The sequence below is a fragment of the Pyrus communis genome, chromosome 17 (assembly GCF_041283825.1).
Source record: "Pyrus communis isolate YQ-2024b chromosome 17, ASM4128382v1, whole genome shotgun sequence".
Lineage (NCBI taxonomy): Eukaryota > Viridiplantae > Streptophyta > Magnoliopsida > Rosales > Rosaceae > Pyrus > Pyrus communis.
Window position 1 is genome coordinate 2,820,804 of NC_142581.1, and position 23,229 is coordinate 2,844,032.

The 23,229-nt window shown below is 38.0% G+C and overlaps 4 protein-coding genes across 10 annotated transcripts; 2 read left to right on the forward strand and 2 right to left on the reverse strand.

The window, feature by feature from the left end:
- The first annotated feature begins 3,721 nt into the window (after positions 1-3,721).
- LOC137708824 (putative WRKY transcription factor 72) lies at positions 3,722-6,482 on the forward strand. Its single transcript, XM_068447981.2, has 4 exons — positions 3,722-3,937; positions 4,348-4,863; positions 5,072-5,185; positions 5,461-6,482. The coding sequence occupies exons 1-4, from the start codon at positions 3,842-3,844 to the stop codon at positions 6,100-6,102; spliced, it is 1,368 nt and encodes a 455-aa protein (XP_068304082.2). The 5' UTR covers positions 3,722-3,841; the 3' UTR covers positions 6,103-6,482.
- On the reverse strand, positions 6,455-10,862 carry LOC137708823 (translation factor GUF1 homolog, mitochondrial). Of its 7 annotated transcripts, none has more exons than XM_068447979.2 (12): positions 10,420-10,862; positions 9,189-9,948; positions 8,893-9,049; positions 8,710-8,764; positions 8,357-8,424; positions 8,179-8,283; positions 8,009-8,080; positions 7,717-7,830; positions 7,308-7,448; positions 7,158-7,217; positions 6,887-7,073; positions 6,455-6,734 (listed from the first exon to the last, which is right to left on the reverse strand). In XM_068447979.2, exons 1-11 carry the CDS (start codon positions 10,756-10,758, stop codon positions 6,908-6,910), a joined length of 2,037 nt encoding a protein of 678 aa, XP_068304080.2. In that variant the 5' UTR covers positions 10,759-10,862; the 3' UTR covers positions 6,455-6,734; positions 6,887-6,907. The 7 variants fall into 7 exon arrangements, with proteins under 7 accessions (XP_068304080.2, XP_068304079.2, XP_068304076.2 ...); XM_068447978.2 differs by having other exon boundaries at positions 6,455-6,737; XM_068447975.2 differs by having other exon boundaries at positions 6,455-6,790.
- Positions 10,863-11,682: 820 nt separating this feature from the next.
- Positions 11,683-15,624, reverse strand: LOC137708253 (uncharacterized). Its single transcript, XM_088688774.1, has 5 exons — positions 15,079-15,624; positions 14,790-14,962; positions 14,215-14,699; positions 12,494-13,094; positions 11,683-12,308 (listed from the first exon to the last, which is right to left on the reverse strand). Exons 2-5 carry the CDS (start codon positions 14,877-14,879, stop codon positions 11,853-11,855), a joined length of 1,632 nt encoding a protein of 543 aa, XP_088544900.1. The 5' UTR covers positions 14,880-14,962; positions 15,079-15,624; the 3' UTR covers positions 11,683-11,852.
- Positions 15,625-18,311: 2,687 nt separating this feature from the next.
- LOC137708254 (glucan endo-1,3-beta-D-glucosidase-like) lies at positions 18,312-20,801 on the forward strand. The gene has a single exon (XM_088689760.1). The coding sequence runs from the start codon at positions 18,507-18,509 to the stop codon at positions 20,574-20,576; it is 2,070 nt and encodes a 689-aa protein (XP_088545886.1). The 5' UTR covers positions 18,312-18,506; the 3' UTR covers positions 20,577-20,801.
- The last annotated feature ends 2,428 nt before the right edge of the window (positions 20,802-23,229 follow it).

Genomic DNA, 23,229 nt, shown 5'->3' on the forward strand with positions numbered 1-23,229 from the left:
TTCGATCAATGAAAGATGTATAATGTGTTTTGAGAAATGTTACTAACCTTTGCACTAATTTTTGTATTTGAATTTTTTTACTTTAACAAATGACATGTCAAATTTTTACTAAAGTTGTTTGTTTGTACAAATTCACTTAAGATCATTTTTTTTTATCACTGGAGCAATGTATCAAATTGCAAATTTGTATTTGTTGGCAATATTTTTTCTCACTACCCTATTTATGACTATTGGATGAGTTTAAATTTAGATATCTATATGGTGGATAGACATATATATCTCAAAATTTAAACTCATATCAAATGATAATAAGTAGGGTGATAAGCCAAAATGTGTGAGAATGTGAGGACAAAGTCCCACATTGGTTGGAGACAAAACTATGCAAGGGCTTATAAGAGGTTGGACTACTTCTCTCATATTGTCAATTAATTTTATGGTGAAACCTCAAATTTTCTTCAAAATGCACCCATATTTGTTTGTGATAATGAAATATCACTCTATTGTTTGACATTTTTACACACAAACCAAGATATTTAATGCTTTTAAAATATTATTTTCTATTTTCCATTTTCCATCTTTAATTCCTAGCCAAAAATATTGTTGCTCTTATTTTTATGTGTAAAAAATGATACATGTCTTTTGTTGAAAAGCTACATATACAAAGGTTGGTTAAAAAATTGCTAGCACTACCCATGTTTTATACATCCCTATATACACCCATAACATGAGGTGCTCTTACAGTTAGTAAACATAGCTAATTTATTATTAATTAAGTTTACTACCTTCCATCACACACACACACACAGATATATAGCATCATCAACGATCCAACATATATAACATGTTCAAATGTTCACCAAACCAGATAATATACAAAGCTCCATTCTTAATGAAATTAATCAGTTGCTTAGTCAATGCATATGGAATACAAAAATGCAGATTAATATTAAATCAGAACTTAATTTATTAATTCAAGATGGCTATCTTGCTAATTGAGAGCATTGACCTAGTTGATTATAATAAGCACCACATGGCCTTTAAGTCTCTTCCAATATGTCTGCTTCAAAAAACCTTATGTCTTGACAACCTAGAGCAAATAAATTAATAAACCAGCACCTCTCTCTCTCTCTCTCTCTCTCTCTCTCTCTCTCTCTCTCTCCAGTCTTCAGTCTATATTTTACAGAGTCAACTATATATGCAAGGGCCAGTAAACTTCATGCTTCCTAATTAGTTCCCTTATGTGTAAGAATATCAGTTTATATACACACACACACACACATAATATTAGTATATATACATGTTGGCGTTCCATTTTTACATTTTTCATGGCCGTACAATTGAAACGTTTTAACGAGGCAGAGCAAACTGACAAACCGATTTTTGTGTTGTTTCAAGACCCAATTAATCCACGACATACCTAAACACCTTGAAGAGTTGCCTCCATTATATTCCTTTCCCTATCCTTCTCAAACTAAATTGTTTAAAGTTAACTAAGGGGGTGAATGGCTTCTTACGTTATCTCAAAGTTGGTGACATCATGCCTTGTTTGCTATGACAACTTGTATGCCTTGCATGTTAGCAGCTTTCTTATTTGAATTTTGTCATCTTTCTTTGATTCTACTTTCTTGACTCTCGTTCTCATGATGACCTTAAATATTCATTTTCGATGTCACATTTTAAAAATTATCACGGCAAACAATTAACTAAGTTCGAAATCCTTTAGTCATCTAAACAATTACCTGATGAAGCACTGAAATTTTGCCAAGATTAATTGAATGGTTAAAAAAAATTTTACTTAGTTAATTTTTTACACTGTTGATCTTTGACTGCAAATAACACAGTTCCAATCATCAAGCAAAATTCCAAGATGAAAAGAATAGTCGAGAAAGTAAAAAAAGGTCCAAGTGAGAAGGTTATGTCTTCACTGTGAAAGTTTAGTTATACTTTAAAATCTTAATTTTAGGAGGTAAGAAATGGCCTTCCATTCAAGAGAATTTTCCCTTTTGGGTAGTTCAAATTTCAAATCATTGAAATTATTAAATTAACCTTGAGATGAAAAGCTCACATGCATGATTGATATTTTTTCCATTCTGAAAGTGTGAAATGGCTCGCACGGCTGATTACCCAGATGACCTAAAAAGTCTATTATCGTTAGTTAAGAAATCCTTAAATATTTAGAATCCTCTCAGAGTCATATGTATTCAGCAGATATATAGTGTAGATAGGATCTGATAACAATATAGTTAGTGTGCAATAAATACAAAGCCTCAGAGTCATGTGTGTACAAACACAATTTGGTTTCAGATAAGCTTCTCTATTTGATTATTTAAGATCAACCATAACGATCGGTTTAATTTTTAATACAACAGTCATCTTAGATCAATATAATTTTTTTGTTTTAATAAAAAGGTGATCAGTTGGTGGTTTATCCATGGTAGTCTACTCTTCGGGTGCTGGAAAGACTCACATAGGCATTTCAGCCTCTCTTTGACCACCATTGTATAATTCACTAGCGCTAGAAATCGAACTCAGAAATTGGTGTATGAAACATGGGCCTGAAATTAATATAATATTTTTCAGGGTTAGAGTTTCAAAAGATCACACTCATATAATATTCACTTGTATGTCAATTTTCAATGGATGAGATTTGTATGCGTAGACCCAAACCAAATATAAGTATTCCTGGTACTCAGATCCCCAGATAATAAGTTGAAACAGGTAGGGTTTTAAGCTTAGTTTAACATAATCATTATGCAAGATTAGATATTAGAAGCTACATGGAATTAAACGGCTTCTCACCTCACAGGAAAGTACTTATATACATTAGATATAGGATATACATGCGATTAATATATTAAGTTTTTATTTGATCAAATTTATGTATATATCTTAAGAACCAATCAAATATATGTTGTGTCGTTGCAAATCTGATAGCTAGTAAATCAGGCTTGGTAGTATGCATGGTGTATATATGCTATCAAAATTATGGATATCTCATTATATGACGTCTATTTTTGTTAAACACGAATTTTATATTTATAATGTAGTTTGAAATGTTTACTATAGAATATAATATATAACTATTATCGATTTACCAATCTCTCATGCTCAACAAAGAAAATGTATTGTTACCATTATTATCGATGACTTATCAACCTTCGTTTCAGTTTCCCTAACATATATACAACCCAAATAGGTCAATGCAATGGAAATTTAGATGAGTGAAGTCTCAAGTCTCACTTTCGACATAAAAAAGATGTCTCACGTCTCACACCGTGTATGACAAGCGTATTGACTGCTGACAACGAATATATATTAGGTTATAATATATATAGAGGCTACACTCTGCAGCATCAATACTAGAAGGTCACACGACTCACACCCAAATACTTAAAATTCCTATACCTTGACTCTTTGCCATGTCCATGTGACGTCTCCCTCGTACGAAGCTTCAAAGACGAACTGTAATACAATCGGTGCCCGCAAATTCAGCTCTCTCGAAGCACATTAATTTGTTCATCAACCGTGAAAAATGTTGAAACTTATATATATTAAATCTTATTGTTAATTAATTTGTTTGTTTAATCTAGAAAAATTCATAAAAAAAAAATGGGGTTGCAGAGAGTTGACATTTTGTGCGTGCCTGCGTAATGGGGCAAACAGATGATCACTGGATTTCAAATTTGTTTTTATACCAAGTCTGAAATTTATGGCTTAACCCCATCTGTCATTTGCCCCACATATTTATGATTAAGTCATTTGCCACAGGCCCACTGATATATAACGAAAGATATTTCGTCAATATTATTAGAGCAAACCCTGATTTGCTAATTATAAAGCAATGAGAATGCCAAACTCCAATAGCAGATCATCTGCAGAAAAGAAAGTTGATCAATCTGTTGGATATCAGGAGGTTCACTGTCGGGTTTTAAGAAAGGTAATTAAAATTCAAGTATATAATTATGCATACTTCTCTGTGTTGCAAATTAATGATGTTTTCGATTAATTTCTGTATATATATATGTTCTCTCATAATTAAGATCATGAGCTGACCTAGCTAGAATCATGGTTTAATTAGGTTTGTGTTGAACTTGATGATCATTTTCTACGAAAGTTCTACTCTTTAGAATAAAATCTGTCTTTTATTTTTAGTTTTCTTGATATTTTATATTTTATGTATCAGTTTCTGATCATCTCAGAAACTGTTCATAGTATTGTTACTAATTTCTAATTAAATTTAACTTTGCTGTAGTCTTAGTTTCTTCAAATTTAATTTGTATATATTCATTTATTCTTGATTCTCAGTCAACTGATTATTTCATTGTGTTTTATATATGATCAATATAGGCGAGTGAACTGGATAATGCCAAAGCTGAAATGGGAGAGGTGCGAGAAGAAAACGCTAGGTTAAAAATGACGTTAAATCATATGGAGAAGGATTACCAGTCTCTCCAGCTGCGGTTTTTCGACATCCTCAGACAAGAGGCTTCCAAAAAAGCTGTAAATATTGCCGGTGATCGAATAATCGAAGAACCGGAGCAGCTCTTGTCCCTTTGTCTTGGAAGAAGTCCAAGGGAACCTACAAGTGATCGTGAAACTACTACCAGCAGCAACTTCACAAAACTAGTACAGGTTGATGATGGTGAAGATAACTTGAAGGCCAATCTTACTCTTGGATTAGGTTCTAATGAGACTAGTTTGGAGGAACCTAATAAGGATCGTGCAGAAGCTGGAAGTGGAGACGCATCGTCTTCACTGAGTAAAACGCCGAAGACAATGAGAAATGAAGACGGTGAACCTCCAACGCTGGTCAATGCAAAACGAGCTAGGGTTTCTGTGAGAACTAGATGTGATACCCCAACGGTATATAATTTCTTCGATTCTTACTTAACTACATCATATTGTTACAATGATTTAGGCCTTTTACCATTACAAAAAATATTATACTGCATACATAAGTTCTACCAGTTGGTTAGAGCAGCGTGCATGCTTCCCATAGATTATATAGTTTAGAACATAGTCTTATAAGAAATACAATATCTAATAGATATATTTACTTGATTTCCCATAGATGAATGATGGTTGCCAATGGAGAAAATATGGACAGAAGACTGCAAAAGGAAATCCATGCCCACGAGCTTACTATCGGTGCACTGTTGCACCAGCATGCCCTGTGAGAAAGCAGGTGCGCAGATTTAGTTAATCTTCGTTATGAAATAAATTTTTTGCAAACATAAGTTGTCCAAACAGGTCATTAATTCATAGATTTGGTTTGTATTTTTTATTTTTTGATACAAGTGATGTTGGCGAGTGAGATGTTTCAAACACAACGTCTTAAGTGTAGAGGGCTAAAACGCTCTTAATCACTTGAGCTACAGATCCCTTACCTAGCCTTTAGCAGTGGTACCAAAGTTTTTTTGAAATATTAGCTAATATGTTACTACTTGTAAATGATGTCAGGTGCAAAGATGCTATGAGGATATGTCCATCTTAATCACCACTTATGAAGGAACTCACAACCACTCACTTCCATTCACAGCCACTTACTTGGCTTCCACCACCTCCGCCGCGGCTTCCATGCTACTGTCTGGCTCTTCTACATCTCAACCGGGTTTCGGTTCCACATCCACCCTACTCAATGGATCAGAATTTAGTGCCTTCGATAACTCAAGAACACAACTCTACATGCCCAAATCTTCCCACCCTTTGCTCCCCACAATCACTCTCGACCTCACTGCCTCTCCACCCTCTTCTAGCACATTTCCTTCAAGTCTAAGCTTTTGTTCCCCGTCAGATTCCAACATATTCCCCACACGTTGGGACAATGGATACCTTAAACATGGCTTGCCGCCGTTCGACAAAGCTCAAGTTGGATCCTTCAATCTTGGAAAGCCATTGCAAGAGTATTTCCACCAAAATTATGCAGAAAAGATCCACCAAGCTTCTTCCCAGGTGTCTATGACAGAATCATTAACCAAGGCAATCACGTCCGACCCGAATTTCAAGTCGGTAGTTGCAGTAGCACTTTCATCATTGGTCGGAAGTGGCGGTGGTGCCACTCATAGGAACCAAGGCGAGGGTGGCGAAAGAATCAACACTTGAAGTGGGGTGAAGCTGCTCATCAGTTTACTTCTCAGAAGTGAAACTTGATGCTTCTGCACCTTCAACTACCATTTCCATGAGTAAATCTACCTCTGCAATCAGGGATAGAAAACTTCTAAATTTTTCCTTTTTGCTGCTGGAGAGTCGCAGATGTGTTGACAAACTATCAATCTTGACCACTGATCAAGTAAACTGTTGTTCAATTGCATGGTTCAGATTGACAGTCGAGCAACACAATACACCTCCAAAAACACGCATTTGTTGCAATGAATATTTAAGTGTAGCAAAACATAAAGGGCAAACGACCTATGGAATAAAAGGCATCTTATGCATATGCATCGCAAGATCAGAATTGAACTCCAAAAATTCAGAAATTTCCATTCCGAGAGGGTGCTTTTTCAATATAAGCTTTCAACTCCCACCAAATAACCACAAAGTCATTGTTATTTGATCAGCATCTATAACATTAATGTATTACAACTCCATTCTGCGTTATCCGTTAGGAGGACAAAACGATTGCACAAGTGACATTTTCTCTACATTGAACCTTCCGTAAATCATGAGACGTCCCCCTTGAGACGGCCATCTTCCCTAGTTATTTCTTCGCTGTGGAGGTTAGCAAAACAATCGTTCTTCTGACAGCCAAAACAACAAGGGGCGGATTAGCCACTGAGCTGTCGAAGTGTCGCTGTGCAAGTGCAACTTATAAATTTGACAATATACTAATGGCAAAGGAGCATGAAAGGAGAAATGGTAATTACCAATTAGGCGGTTACAGACATACGTTATTATTTTGGACTTCTTTCTATGAACTCTTAAGCAGATCATGAAATGCCTCCTGAGGTATATCAACAGAACCAACACGCTTCATTCGTTTCTTCCCTTCCTTTTGCTTTTCTAACAGCTTCTTTTTTCGACTAACATCTCCACCATAACACTTGGCAAGAACATTTTTCCTCATAGCAGAAATCCTACAAAAACACACAGAGAAGTTTCGGTGAACGGTAAATGTTTCAAGATGTACAACATGACAGACAAAAATTTCAAGTACTTACGTCTCTCTTGCAATAATCTTCGAGCCAATTGCAGCTTGTACTGTTATCTCAAACATTTGCCTGCTCCAAATCAAGACTTTGAGTTGCTTAAGAATCGAACAAAAAATTATTCAGAAATTACCATTTAGTATAGTCTATAGATAAACAGACCTGTCTATGTGTTTCTTCAGCTTCTCCACCAATTCTCGACCAACGCGTTGTGCCTTCAAGTTATGAACAATTGTTGCCATTGCATCAACCGGTTGTCCATTCAAAAGGATATCAAGTTTGACCATATCAGATTGTTGGTACCTATATTTTACATTCAACGAAAAATTTGCATCAGTACATATAAAATAAAATGAAAAAACAACAGTCGTCTCGTCCATACACCTAATGAGTCATAAATTAAACAAAGGCAGGCAAGCATAAGGTTTAAAATAAATTATAACAAAATAATGCAAATTGCTCTGGTTTGTTCTTTGAGTTTAAAACATCAAGAGCAGGACTTGATCCTACCAAGCTTTTACACTAGGAGGATCAACCAAATAGAGAAAGAGAGGAGTGGGCTGAAACTTACTCTGCATCCTCGTAGTCAAATGATGCATATCCTGATGTAATACTCTTCAATTCATTGTAAAAGTCGACAACAATTTCCCTTAGAGGCAAGCGATATTTCATAAAGACTCGTAGACTGCATGCATCAAACTACACAGAATCAGCATCTCAATTAGAGATGAGTTCAGAATATCATTGAGAAAACACAAATCCACTTTAACAAAATATGAGTGGCGAAGTAAACGTGATGCTTGAAGGTGAAACCCCTCCAAAACAATAGGGCCAGTTTGGCCCAATGATTATTGAAGAATTACCTGTCTATGAACGAATACTCCAACTGCTCACCTCTCCGCTCAGAGCAAAGGGTGATGACAGGCCCCACATACCTTCAATTGGAGAACAAATTACCTCTGGAGTCTGGATGAATAAATACCTCTCAGTGTTGAGAGGGGAAAAAACATGCTAAGGGTGTGCGAGAGCTTACTCACTAGGAATAATGATGGTAGCTAGAACTGTAGGTTCCCAACAAGCTGTTACTCGTTGCTTGGGGTTCGAGGGCAATGTGGCAGGATTCTGAACTTCTAGTTTGCTAGACCAGAACCAACATTATTTGGTAAACCATATAAAAAGACAATCTTACAAGAATAACATTAAATACATACCTTCCATCAGAATACTCAAAAATATAAGGAACAGTTGGAATGGTAGCAATAACATGAGCTCCATGCTCCTATTATCCATAAAAGAGACATGAATTCTTATTTTGTCAATCACTATAAGAAAATTGTGAAACAAGCAAATCACAAAGTAATGACGATTCCTTTTTCTTGACAAAATTATTAGGATAAAAAATTAATATATTTTCCATTCTGATGAACTAAGAAAAGTATCTTGTGGTTTTGATTTGTTTTTCCCACAAATAAAGGGAAGAAAAAAATTTATATTGTTCTTGCACACAACTGATACCTCCATTAAGAAAAATTCTATAACATATTCCAGAAACTAAAACCGTCACCTGTTCAAGACGCTGGTGAAAAACATCCATGTGGAGTAATCCTAAGAAACCACACCTGTAGATGGACACAGTAAGCATAACATGTCTACTTCGTATGAAACTTATTGAATACAAAGCTGTGGTAGAAGCCAAATCCTTAATTTTGAAGTTAAAAAGAAAAGCTATTAGTAGTAAATACCATACCTAAAACCCATACCTAGTGCTGTGCTACTCTCCTTGACAACAGCCACACTGGCATCATTGCAGGTCAGTCTCTCAATTGCATGGTTGAGTGCTTCAAAATCAGATCCATCAGCAGGGTAAACACCAGAGAATACCATATGTTTTGCAGCCTTGAACCCTACAAGTTGACCACCATCAGTGACAATAAAAGTGAGCTAGGTCTTGACATTCCTTCTGGAGCTACTATTTCTTCCATTAAAGGAGATGCGGGAAATAAAACTACCCACTGGTGCAGCAAAAGAATGTGATGCATTTACCTGGAAGGGGCTCAACAATGGTTCGATTATGATATAGTGTGTCTCCAATTCGTGCCTCTTTGGTCGAGCGCATGCCAGTAACAACATACCCCACTTGTCCAGTATGAAGAACTCCTGTAGGAGTTAGCTCAGGATGCATGAACCCGACATCCAAAATTTCATAACCTTGGCCAGTTGCGACAGATAAAATTTTGTCCCCCTTGCGCAGCATGCCATCAACAACTGCAACATGGCATATAACTCCTTTATATTCATCGTAGTATGAATCCAGTAAAAGCATACGTAAAGGTGAACCACCCTTCCCAGGAGGCGGTGGAATGCGTTCTATGACTGCAGGAAGGACTTGCTCAAGACCCTGGCCTGTTTTGGCTGATGTTAAAAGAGCATCACTGGCGTCAAGATCAAACATTGATTTTAGTTGAGCTTTAACACGATCAGGATCAGCAGTTGGCTGGTCAATCTTGTTAATAACAGGTATAATTGCCAAGTTAGATTCATAGGCAAGATAGAAGTTTGCAACAGTTTGTGCTTGAACACCCTGTGCAGCATCAACAACCAAAAGGGCACCCTGGCAAGCAGCTAGAGATCTTGATACTTCATAGCTAAAATCCACATGACCAGGCGTGTCAATCAGATTCAACAAAAAGCACTGTTCTTTTTGGTCTCCATTGTTGTCGTTCACACCGTTAAGACTCTGCTTGTAGTTGTAGAACATGGTAGCTGTCTGTGCTTTAACAGTAATTCCCCTTTCTCTCTCCACCTAATAAACCCCAAATCAAAATGACTGCCATATAAACTAGAAACAACAATATAAGCAATTTTCCACAACGAAAATCGGCAAGCTGAGCTATAAACCAAAATTAACTGCAAATGCACCTTGTTCCTGAACTACGGAAATGACAAGAGCTTCAATGCAACCAAATAGATGAATGAACAAATAAAAACATTAACTTTATGCACAAAAATTGCAAGTAAACAAAACTAACATACTCATAGAGGCAGAAAACCAATCCCATCTACCAAACTCTCTCTCTCTCTCTCTCTCCCCCCCTGAACTATGAAAAGAGCTTCAAATGCAACCAAAAAGATGAACTTTATGCATAAAAATGGAAATTAAACCATACTATCCTCCTCATTGAGCCAAAAAAGCAATCCCATGTACCAAAAAACATTCCAAAGAAAGCCCATCTCTCACTTTCTCTCTCTCTCTCTAAAGAGATTGGTATTCTACCTGCAATTTGTCGAGGTACTGGGGCTGGCCATGGCCTCTCTTGATAGTCCCGGTGAGCTCCAAAAGCCTGTCGGCGAGAGTAGACTTGCCGTGATCTACATGCGCGATTATCGAGAAGTTCCGAATCCTCTCCGTCGGATACTGGCTCAAATCCACGCCGTTCTCTTTGCTGTTTTGGCGAGAGTGGGAGCAAAACCCATGGCTCAGACCGAAACGGCAGTAATCGAAGTCGTTTCGAAGTGGGTTGCTTCTGTAAATTCTGGAGAGCGAGCTGTTCTGCAGAAAAGACGAGTACTTGGAGGGTTTTAGGGTTTTGGAAGCTCTTCTGAGAAAACCCATTTGGGGGTTTAAGGAGCAGAGAGACGACCACTGCTCACTGCGGCGGAGGTAAAATTCTGAAGTTTCGGTTGACGAGCAAAATGAGAACGCGAAACGACGACGTTGTGAGTTGGATTGGGTCGGTTAGGTTGAATTGGTTTGAATTGGGCTGATTGGACACTATGTTTGGACGAAAGAAATAAACTTAGAATTTAGATAAAAGTCAAAATTTATAAACTGACATGCACAAACTTCCTTGTTTGGATTCATACGCATAGAACTTTAGAATTTTCGCGTGGAAAAAAAAAACTTGGAATTTGGGACCTCGAATTTCTAAGTTTAATATGTAAATATGTGTTATTTTCCCAATTTTTATGATTGATAGTTTAAAAATAACAAATTTTGTATTTAATTACATTATTCTTTTAGGTTAACAAAACAAGAAAATTCACAAATTTTATAATAAAATCCTGTCATTTCAGTTTACGTCATTTTAAAATTTCTTATTAATCTTAAATTTTTTCATCCAAACACAATGGTTATTGTATGTGATTAGGTCAGTTAGTTAAAGTAATATGTTTGCTCCCTTGCGCTCAAGTTTGAATATAGTGATTGTGATTCATTCTGGATCTCTATGTCTAGATCCCGCAGGCCATGAGATCTGGGCTACTAAATTTTAATTTTGTGGTCCCTATTAGCCTGGCTTCTTTTGCATTACTGGGCATGAGTGGTTTAGTTGCCGAATTGTTAGTTAGTTTTTGTTTTTAATTTCATTTTTTTTAATTTTTAAATTTCATTAGCCTATCTCACTGGTTCACTTCACAAAAACTCAAAATATTGAACGATCTCGGATCTCTCTCTCTCTCTCTTTCTCTCTCTCTTTTTTAAACGGTACAGATTTTTAGATTTATGAGCTCCGGACATAAAGATCCGAAGTGGATCTAATTCCAGAATATAGTTTTTTCGTACATAAGAATAGATTAGGTAATTGTGAATATTCACAATTGAGTGGCTAATACTTGTATTTCTAATGCATGCTCTACATCTTGTGTTATTACAGAATTTCACCTTAAGGGCAAAGATTCATATTACATAGTGTGGGAAACTGGTAGCTACTAAACACAGAAGGCAAAGAGCGAAGTTCCAGCGGTGTAATTCGGGTTAACGAATCCATTGAAGACCTTGTATCCATTTCCAAGGTAAATGCATCCATCGCTCACCGAAATGCCGCCATATACTGTAGCTCCGGTATCATATGTCCACAAGATTTTCCCGGTCTTAGCATTCATCGCGTATATCGGTCCTAGTCGATGAGTAGACCCTCCAAAAACAACGCCATTAGCCACAGTGACAGCGGCTGGGGCAGTAGCATCATTAGCATTCGCCGTGGACCATAGGATATTGCCGCTGCGGGCCTCCATTGCCACCCATCCACCAGCAATTGTAGTGTTCTGGGATGGTTTGAGAGTGAAGTTCTTGTGCTGGCTGTTGGCTATGTTAGTGTAGACCCTCTTTTCGTCCGTGGCCGCACCCCACATTGCTCCTCCTCCTAGTCCTCCCGGTCCAGCTTCCTACATCACAGCATTTTGTTCAGCTAATGCATTCAATAGCTAGTAGCGATTTCAGATAACCAAAATGCTTCTCACAACGTTTGACATAAGAAATTGAAAGTGATTATGAGTAAGCCTGCTAGGAAAGCAAATTAACAGAAGTGCTTTCAAGAGGAGCATTTACAAACTGCAGCTAGCAAACTTACCGTAGACCATACTATGCTGCCAGTATCGCGATCCAAAGCCCACGCAGACCCGCTTTTCTGAACAGCAACAACAAGGTCCCTCCTAGCCCCATTGATATAAGTAGTTAACATCATTGGTGCTTCACCAAAATCTGCATCCGGACTAGGACCAGGTGGGCACCGTGGATCCAAATGTCTATGGCAGGCTCCAAACCATATATCATAGCCTCCTAGCTGCTTATACCATTTGATTTTCCCAGTGTTCAAATCAAGAGCTACCATGGATTCGGAGTGGTTTTCGGGCTCAATGCAGGCCTCTGGATGAGAAGGTACCGTCTGATTGTTTTCCTTCTCCTGGCATTCAATTATCCGCGGAGGAGCTGAGTACAGGTTCGATGTGGCAACGAAGACAAGGTTCCGAGGGACATCAATGGAAGGGCTGCTTCCCCATATTGCTGCTCCTGCATACTCATTAAACTTGCCGAAATTGTCAGGCAACATGAAGGTCTGCCACAGGATTTTGCCCGTTCGGACGTCTAATTTCGATACGCTCCCACGAAACGTACAGCATTGTTCGATGGTGAGTCCTTCTTCTAGTGACGATGTTCCAACATAGTAACCACTACAAGAAATTGAAATGTGGTGCCATAAAATTACATTAATACAACTCTTTGTGATTTAAAGATTGATTAATTACAATGCAGATTAAATTTTTTTTCTAGCAGAGTACCTGTGATGAGAATTAAAATTAAAAAAAAATTAGGAGAAGTGCTATCCACATACATTTTTTTACTTTCTACACACTCTCAATTTTCGGTTGTTGGATTGAATAAAATAAAGAATATAAAAGGACTAAAATAACAAAGAGTGTGTGAGAAATAATTAAAAAAAAAATATGCCGATAGCACCACATAAATTAATGTTTTCTTGATAGGATTAAAACATTGTCATAAACCTTAAAAAAAAAAAAAAAAAAAAAAAAAAAAAACCCTCTCGGAAGTCAAATTGCCAACAAGTCTCAACATATTTGTATTGTTGATTAACATATGCAAAAACTACAGTGTGAATAAAAAAAGACTTTGGATTATTAGAAATTGACATATTACTTAAAGGGTAATGTTGGGGAGACCAAATTTGGAAACTAAATTTGCAAACTAAATGATGTGTCACCAATAAAAATAAACATGTTTATCAACGTGTAAGTAATAAACCAATTATCAACTTCCATATCTTTTAGTTTTCAAGACTTTGTCTACAAATTTAATCTCTTTAGCATTACTCTTACTTAAAATATCAAGTAGGCATAAAAAATTGTTATACTCCCATCCTAGCAGAACAAAAATAGCCAAGAAGCACATGGTGTTGCTTATCTTGTTCCTAACTTCTTGTTTCCAAGTAACACCATTGACTGACTCATAAGTTACTAATATTATAATGAGTATGAGGGAGACTCTGGAAATCCATGCGAGCTAGGTTTACGACTCTGTAATCAGGATAAGGAAGTACTTCTGTTCATAAGTATTTTCGTTGGAGATGCTTTTGTTAGAAACACACACACAGAGAGAAAAAGAAATAAAAGTTAAAGTTAATTTCCAATTTTAATGTGTTCATAGTTCATAAGCAGTTTACTAGAAGCGTTTTTGGTTATGTAAAAGTATTTTTAATTATTTTAAAAGCACTGACAAATGAGTAGAGAACTACTGGAAAAAAAAAAAAGGTTAGGTGGATTAAGTTTGACTAACCCTTTGTAATAGGTTCCAGACATGGTGATGAAAGCTCTGGTGTGGTTGTCAAGCCTGGTAGACCAGACAAGCTTCCCGTTCGACCTTTTGACAGCAATAACAAAAGCAGGTCCATAGATTCCACAAATGAGCAGATCGCCGGCGACAGTTGGGGTCGATCTTGTTACTGTAGAGTTGACATTGAGTATGAAACCGGTGTTGTTAAAGCCAGTCATCTTCTGCACATTCTTCTTCCAAACAAGGGATCCGTCGGAGGCCTTAACAGCGTAGAGGTATCCATTCCAGCTGGGGAAGTAGAGTGTGCCGTCGAAAATGGCTGGTGTTACAGTTATGTCACCACCTGCATAGAATTTCCACTTCAAACTGAGATTGGAAACTGTCGCAGGGCTTATCTTCTTCTCCCTGTTGGCATATCTTCGGTTGTACAAGTCTCCGCCGTGGTTTAGCCATTCTTGGGCATCCTTTTTTTTCTCTGCAGAACCCCACTGCAAACCAAAACCATCAAGTTGTGAAAACCACTTATAGAGAGAGAGAGAGAGAGAGAGAGAGAGAGAGAGAGAGAGAGGGGAACTTACAATGTCAAAACCTGCACTTGGTGTTATGACTAGACAAAACATACACAGAGAAAGGAGAAAAGGACCGTTGGAGAGTTCTGCAGGCGCCATGGAAGTGAAAGCTTGAAGTACTCTCACACAAAATGCAGAGAAGCTTTGCCTTTTTACTATTTATACGGTCAATCTTTGAAGTCCTGCCAAGTGTTAACATATTATTAATCACTAGTCGTACAGATTACTGAATCAAAGGGAAAAAAAATTATATTCATCACATGATCAATTTAGATGGTAAAATCTAAATGGATCTTGCCTTATTACCAACTTTTTGGCCAGATGGATGTCCATCCCATATCTGCAAGTGCATTGGCAAGTTCTACTTTGCTGTGTTCTCAAATGTGTGCCCATGAATTTTATAAAAATGATCAGCATTGAAGCCTCGCGGATTTGTGGATCCAGCAAATAAAACACCATTAGCCACACTCACTGGTCCAGGAGAACTTGCATTGCTGGGATAGGCAGTTGACCATAGAATTTTGCCACCGCCAGGAGCCATTGCCACCCATCCACCACCAGTAAACCCACCGGTTGTTACGGTGTTGGTTGGCTTTAGAGTGAAGTTTTTTAAATCAGAGTTTGCAATGTTGGCTTAGACCCTACTCTTGTCAGTGGCTGCTGCCCCTGTTCCTCATCCGCGGACGCCACCAGGTCTGACTTCCTACATATCATATCATGTAGCTCCTTATTGAGTTAATTTATCAAATATAAATTTGTTTGGATCCAATTTTGCATGCACTTGGCGCATATACTATAAGTTGTGGGATGAGAGAACATTAAGGATCGTAATTGGTTTCTGGATAAAGGTTGAATCAATCACATCATCAATTTATTTAGAATCCTAGTTAAGTCAAAGAGGGCGGTAGAGTTTCCATAATTCCGAGTATATTCAAAGAATATGTTAAGAAATTGGAATATTATCAGAAGTTTACAACTCAACAGACTTGACCATCACGAAATTCAAGTATGAGGTTTAGCAACATGGAGTGGACCTTGAGCTCAACACGTAAATCAACTCTATGAGAAACCCTCGCTCTACGCAAAACCTTCTCATACCCTGAGAAAAACATTAATTCATTCACTGACCTCCGTCATCACACATTCAATTCGGTTGAACATCATTGAGTTGACAAATTGGCGCCATATTCAGTTCGATTGAACATATTTCGGTTGGTTATCTGTCCAAGTTTTATCTATCCAAGTCTAAGTTCGCCAAGAGTCTACGATTCTCTCGCTGAAAAAGGTCACTTCATGAGCTTTCTTGGCGAAGTGAGGTATTCTATGAATGATTTACTCACAAGTACATTTTAGAGTTTGGCATTCAGACGATCAAATTACTTTCACCATAAAAACGCTTATTTCCTTTAAGTATCTTTGTCCTATAACCTAAGACCATCTCCAATCCTTGGGTTAAAACCTAAATTATTTTTTTTAACCCAGAAAATTTAGGTTTTAGCCTAGATACAGTTCTTGTGACATCCCACATCGCCCATGGGGTGATCCTTAAATGTATATTCCCATCATTACCTAGCACGAGGCCTTTTGGGAGCTCACTGGCTTCAGGTTCCGTAGGAACTTCGAAGTTAAGCGAGAAGAGGGTTAGAGCAATCCCATGATGGGTGACCCACTGGGAAGTTGCTCGTGAGTTCCCAAAAACAAAACCGTGAGGGAATGGTAAGCCCAAAGCGGACAATATCGTGCTACGGTGGTGGAGCGGGCCCGGGAAGTGATCCGCCCCGGGTCGGGATGTGAAATTTGGTATCAGAGCCTAACCCTGGTCGCGTGTGTGCCGACGAGGACGTCGGGCCCCTAAGGGGGGTGGATTGTGACATCCCACATCGCCCATGGGGTGATCCTTAAATGTATATTCCCATCCTTACCTAGCACGAGGCCTTTTGGGAGCTCACTGGCTTCGGGTTTCGTAGGAACTCCGAAGTTAAGCGAGAAGAGGGCTAGAGCAATCCCATGATGGGTGACTCACTGGCATGATGGGTGACCCACTGGGAAGTTGCTCGTGAGTTCCCAAAAACAAAACCGTGAGGGAATGGTAAGCCCAAAGCGGACAATATCGTGCTACGGTGGTGGAGCGGGCCCGGGAAGTGATCCGGCCCGGGTCGGGATGTGAAAGTTCTTTTGCTCAACCCTTTTATGTTAAATTTTTAGCCTAATATTATTAAAGAATGAATTTAGGCTAATTTTTTCTAAAGTAACCATTTTTATAAAAATTAAAAAAAATTACGTAGAATATCTTAATTTAATTTTATGAACATTTTAACCTAAAAATATTTAGATTTCGATAAATATTTAAAAATCACTAAACCGACCATATGAAACTCATTAAACACATTGAAAGAATATGAAACAATGATACAAATGGTTTTAGAAGATGGTAGAAAGAAAAATTGGAAGCATTGTAGGAGAATAATGAATTTTGTGTGGAGGTTTGAACAAATGTATAGGTATTTATAGAGTTTTTTTGTGAAATTTTGAGTTAAATATTTTTTTTATAATTTTTTTAGGCTTTGGATTTAATTTGGATCCTTAGTTTTTTATTATTTTTTATCGTTTTATATCTAAGCCGTGAGATTCAAAGATTTTTAAATACAAAATTAAAAAAAAAAATTAAAGTTGAACCTCGACAGTTGGATTAGTCAACGATCCAAAGATCCAATCCGTTGGATTTAAATCAAGGAGCCTTTGGGCTCATGTCTTTTGGCAACAAGTCCTTTGTGTTTTGGAGACATGCCCACATGCATGGGACCCAACATGTCTATTTTTGAAAATAAGGGGCGTGAGATTCAAACAGGCATGTGAAAAAGCTTGTGGGTGGTCAGTGCTGGGCGCTCTCAGTCGCGCCAGTGGGTTTAAAACTCAAAAGATGGCCGGAATTTGGCCCAATTTTGAGTTTTAACTCAAAATTAAAATTTTGGCCAAGGTTGGAGTGAAATTGGGTGGGTTTAGAAGTCAAATTTTGAGACTTACTCAAAGAGTTGAAGATTGGGTGCGGTTAGAAGTCAAATTTCGAGACTTATTCAAAGAGTTGAAGATGATCTAAGTGATGGAAAAATGAAGTTTATTAAAATTATAATAAGCGGGCAATGTAGGAGATGGAGTTAAAATTTGTCTCAACTTCAACATATAAATTAGTATCATTAGATCATCAAAGCCGACCACAATGATATGTATGAGCTCATATAAAATTCCAAAAGGAACACAGATCTCTTCGGATCTGAGCAACCGGAGCCTGGAGATCAATAGATCCAGACCATTGAAATTTGATTCAACGGTTATAATTATTATAACTTTTAGAAAGGTCATATGTTTGTAATCGTTGAATCAAATTTCAATGGTCTGAATCCATTGATCTTCATGCTCCTATTGCACAGATCCGGAGAGGATATGTGTTCTTCTAGAAGCACATAATGTTACTGTGCACCTGTGTTATGAGATTAAAAAAAAAGCCAGTGTTCTGGAGCTGCCTTTTGCTGCTTGAGTTTTCTGACTTTTTTCATCCACAATTGTGAAAAAAGCTGATTTGTGAAGTTTACCGAACACTAAAAAGCAGCAGCTTTTTTTTTCAAAATTTCAGCACTACCAAACTGGTACATAGTGAGATAACCTTGTGCAATTTTTCATGAATGAATATGCAATTTAAGATGTTTACCAAACCTTGTGCAATTTCTCATGAATGAATATGCAAAAACAAACATGAAAATCGACATGCTTTCTTCTCTTGCTCTCGTCGTCTGCGTACTCTGTTTTTCGGCGTTGATTCCGCAGGCTACCCCCGCCCCATTTCTCTTCCCGGAAGCTCAGTCCACCATCCTCCCCGACCCTTCCACCTTCTTCGCCCCGAACCTCCTCTCATCCCCTCTCCCAACCAACTCCTTCTTCCAAAACTTCGTCCTCAACAATGGCGACCAACCTGAATACATCCACCCCTACACCATCAGATCAGCCAACTCTTCCCTATCTCTCGCTTACCCGTCTTTCTCCTACAACTCTACTGCCGTATCCACAACCCCGTTCGAAGCTGACCTCACCATCTTCGCGTCAAATTCAAACAAGAACGGCCACCATGTAGTCTCCGACTTCAATGATTTGAGTGTGACATTGGACTTTCCCTCCTCCAACCTCCGCTTCTACCTGGTTCGGGGAACCCCCTTTCTCACCTGCTTTGTTTATCGCCCCACGGCGGTTTCTTTATCGACCAGTCATAAGATTGTCTCGGCTTCCTCAGCGAGTGGCTCAAAAACCAAGTTCATCGTCAAGCTCGACAATGATCAGACATGGTTAGTATACACATCCTCCCCAACTGAATTAATTAACAGCGACTCGTCCACGTTATCTCTTAAAAAAATTTCTGGGATTATTCGTGTTGCTGTAGTGCCGGATCCTGATCCTAAATCTGAGAAAGTTCTCGACCACTTCAGTTCTTGTTACCCGATTTCTGGGGCAGCTGTGCTCGAAAACTCAAATACTTTGTCGTATAAATTTGAAAAGAAAGGTGGAGATTTGCTTGTGCTCGCTCATCCTCTCCATCTCAAGCTTCTGTCCAACGCTACTGTTTTGCAAAATTTTAAGTACAAAAGCATCGACGGTGATTTGGTTGGCATTGTTGGTGATTCGTGGCTGTTAGCACCGAAGCCTATTCCAGTCACTTGGAACTCCGTTGGAGGTGTAAAAAAGGATGCGTTTTCTGAGATCAAATCTGCGCTTCGTCGAGATGTCGACGCCCTTAGTTCAACAGAATCAAATCCCAAATCTTCGTACTTTTACGGGAAATTAGTTGCTAGAGCGGCGAGGCTGGCTCTGATTGCCGAGGAGCTAGCTTGTTCTGATGTGATCCCTGCGATTAGGACATACTTGAGCGATAAAATTGAGCCATGGTTGGACGGTGCTTTTAGCTTCAACGGATTTTTGTACGATAAAACATGGGGTGGAATTATTACCAAATCCTCCAGAACTGATCCAACTGCTGATTTCGGGTTTGGTATTTATAACGATCACCATTTTCATCTGGGGTACTTTATATATGGAATTTCCGTGTTAGCAAAGATTGATCCTATATGGGGAGAGAAGTACAAGCCTCAAGCTTACTCGCTTGTGGAGGATTTTCTGAACAAGGGCAAGCAATCGAATCCAAATTACACTCGTCTGAGATGCTTTGATCTTTATAAAATGCACTCGTGGGCGGGAGGGTTGTCAGAATTCCCAGATGGGAGGAATCAAGAGAGCACGAGTGAGGCAGTTAATGCCTACTATGCAGCTGCTCTGATGGGGAAAGTCTATAGAGATGCGCAACTTGAGGCCACCGGTTCGCTGCTTACTGCATTAGAAATTCAGGCAGCTCAAATGTGGTGGCATGTGAGAGAGGGAGGAAAGAATCAAATTTACAAGAAAGGTTTCGCGAAGAAAAACCGGGTTGTGGGAATTTTATGGGCGATCAAGAGAGACAGCAAGCTTTGGTTTGCGACTGCAAAGGAAAAAGAAGTCAGACTTGGAATCCAAATGCTGCCTATTTTGCCAGTTACTGAGGTATTGTTCTCTGATGAGGGGTTTGCTTGTGAGATAGTGAACTGGGCATTACCGGCGTTCAGGAGGAAGGGAGTCACGGACAGATGGAAAGGATTTGTGTATGCATTACAAGGGATGTACGACAAAGAACGCGCTTTGGAGAAGATTAGAAGCTTGAAAGATTTCGACGATGGAAACTCCCTTAGTAATCTGTTATGGTGGATTCACAGTAGATAAACTTCTGTGGGTTAATTTTTTCTTGCATGTGCATGTGGTCAAATATCTTAACGGACAGAGTGTTAGGTTTTTATTCATACATCTCGAATTCAAAATTCGTCTTTATTTGAATTATTGTAATAGTTTTGAACTTTCCTTTCTCTTTTTAATATTAATAAAATTGTTTAAAAAAACTCTTCTTGTATGAAAGTTCTTCTTCTTTATTTATTTATTTATTTTCTAAAATTGATTGGTTTTGATGATAATTTATTTATATAGTTATGCATTATCGTTTAGTAGGTACCACAATTGGATTGCTACCTTTCGCAAAACAACACAAACGGCTACATAAAAAAGGAAGGAATATCCGTATGGAACCAACTGGTTGTCTCATTGTTTTGGTAGCCTGCCTCTCACTCAGTTTTGAACTTTTAATATGTGCCGTTCTTTTCTCTTATCAGCCCATGCTTGCAATTGGAGGGCCCAATAGTCAACATCTCCGGCTGCTTGCTTCTTGGATGGCAATTGGCAAATGCTTGTGTACTGCCCTTCTTTTGATTTCCCTCGTCACTGTATCAGGCCACGTAATAAGTTAGATAAAGAGAAGTAAATGTATCGTTGTTACATGTAAGAATCTCTCAGTGTGAATGTCCCAAATATGATTTTTCTCAACTTGCGTGGTGGGTTCATGTCATATCTGATTAGAGTACTTTTAAATCTAAAAGCTTTAGGACCTAATGTTTTACTAATGAGGATGATGCTTATTTTATTGCATCGTAATCATGATTTGCAGACAAAAGCCAAAAAATTTAGGGTGTCACGGCTGTCTTTATATGACATAAACAGTCAAGACTTGAGGATCACAGGTAATGTGAAGTCATCCTTATTCAATATTATCTTGCACATCATTGCTTAAACCCGAGCGATTAACGAATAAATCGCGTTATTAAACTCTTAATCTGTCTTATTAGGGGACCACAATTGGGCTGAAGAATCTTCTCACATCGTTCATAGGGTTACCAAGTCAACACAACAGGCTATACAACCATAAGTGCTTAACCATAATGTACAGACTGCTGTCTTTTCTCTAAATTGTTCTATGTTCATACGCCATCTGTTACACTTCTACTCTTCCTCTGATCTTATATGATATGAACATTTTATTCAACAAAATGTCCAACACATATGTTCTACTTGTTTCATCGTTCTAGCCGCTACTGCGATTGCTAATGTTTCTGGTTCCGTGTCGAAGGAAAAAGTTGGTGTGTATGAGCTCAAGAAGGGTGATCTTTCAGTAAAGGTCACCAAACATTGTGATTACTCATCCTCCATGGATGCAAACCTAACTTCAACTTAGAAGTGGGATTGCATATCCTCTCTTGATGCAAACCTAACTTCCACTTAGGCAAGAGAAAGAAGGAACACTCAAAATATTATTCAAGGATTTTCTCACACAAAAACTAATACTAGAAAATACTCAAAATATGACCTAGGGTGTTCATGGATGTCCTACTAAGGCTCGAAAAATTATTGAGGTGTTGTGTCGCCTGCCTTTTTAGTCTTGGATTAAAGTAAATATTGATAGTGCTGCAAGAGGTTCCTTTGATGTGGCTGCATTTGGTGGTATCTTTCGTGATTTTACATGTCATTTAATAGGTTTGACCTCTTCTTTAAATGTTGAACTATGCACTGTTATTCATTGTATATCTTTAGCTTGGGACCAAGGTTGGCATTCATTATGGATTGAGTGTGACTCCTCACTAGTTGTTCACCTTCTTTCTTCATCTTCGCCTTCTTTGATATCGATCCCTTGGAGACTTTTGGTTAGTTGGCATAACTGTCGAGTTTTATTATCCTCCATGCAAGTTCAGATTTCTCAGATTTTAGGGAGGGTAATCAAGTTGCTGATTGTTTGGCCAATTATGGTGTTGATCACCTCGGTGTTCATTGGTGGAATTCATGCCCTCCTTGTGCTGCAACTACTTATTCTCATAACCTTTCTAAGCTTCCTTGTTATAGGTTTTGCTAAAAGAGGTTTTGACTTGTTTTCGTAAATTCTTTAATGGTCATGGTTTGGCTTCATGTCCCCCTTGACATATTGTATTTTTCTTGTTTATCAATAAATTCTCCTCAAAGTCACTTCTTATGATAGCAATGCTGGAGTGAGGTTGACTTTACGGTCAAATTTATTTAATATATATATATATATATATATAGATTTTTTGGTTCAAAAAAATAATAAATATAAAAAGTATAACACTGCTTACACTATTTGAAGCTATTGTTGCTTCTCCTTATTTGATTTGATGTGATTAAACCTTATGGGGAGGGGGTATTTATACAAGAGGAAAAGCTACTAAACACAAGACATAGTATTGGAAGAAACTTTACTTTTCCATGTTTCCTTCCATGTTTTCTGCTTCCATGTTTCATGCTTTGCTTTTTCTTTCTTTATGTTTTGCTTTTCCTTGTTTTCGGCTCCTCCATGTTTCATGCTTTGCTTTTTGTTTCTTTATGTTTTGCTTTTCCTTGTTTTCGGCTCCTCCTGTTTCTTTTCCTTTCTTCCGCTCATTTATATGAGCTTTCCTTGTACTTGGTTTCACACAATACAAATATAGACATTCAAAATTCAATATGGTATCAGAGCAGTGACCCTAACCGGCCTGTCTCTGTG

Coding starts and splice junctions, on each gene's coding strand:
- LOC137708253 (XM_088688774.1), bottom strand. CDS start 14,879: ATGGCGCCTGCAGAACTCTCCAACGGTCCTTTTCTCCTTTCTCTGTGT. Junction 14,700..14,789: donor CAAGTGCAGGTTTTGACATT/GTAAGTTCCCCT, acceptor TTTGGTTTGCAG/TGGGGTTCTGCAGAGAAAAA. Junction 13,095..14,214: donor TCTGGAACCTATTACAAAGG/GTTAGTCAAACT, acceptor AATTTCTTGTAG/TGGTTACTATGTTGGAACAT.
- LOC137708824 (XM_068447981.2), top strand. CDS start 3,842: ATGAGAATGCCAAACTCCAATAGCAGATCATCTGCAGAAAAGAAAGTT. Junction 3,938..4,347: donor ACTGTCGGGTTTTAAGAAAG/GTAATTAAAATT, acceptor TGATCAATATAG/GCGAGTGAACTGGATAATGC. Junction 5,186..5,460: donor CATGCCCTGTGAGAAAGCAG/GTGCGCAGATTT, acceptor AAATGATGTCAG/GTGCAAAGATGCTATGAGGA.
- LOC137708254 (XM_088689760.1), top strand. CDS start 18,507: ATGAATGAATATGCAAAAACAAACATGAAAATCGACATGCTTTCTTCT.
- LOC137708823 (XM_068447979.2), bottom strand. CDS start 10,758: ATGGGTTTTCTCAGAAGAGCTTCCAAAACCCTAAAACCCTCCAAGTAC. Junction 9,949..10,419: donor AGTACCTCGACAAATTGCAG/GTAGAATACCAA, acceptor GGGGTTTATTAG/GTGGAGAGAGAAAGGGGAAT. Junction 9,050..9,188: donor CATTGTTGAGCCCCTTCCAG/GTAAATGCATCA, acceptor GTCAACTTGTAG/GGTTCAAGGCTGCAAAACAT.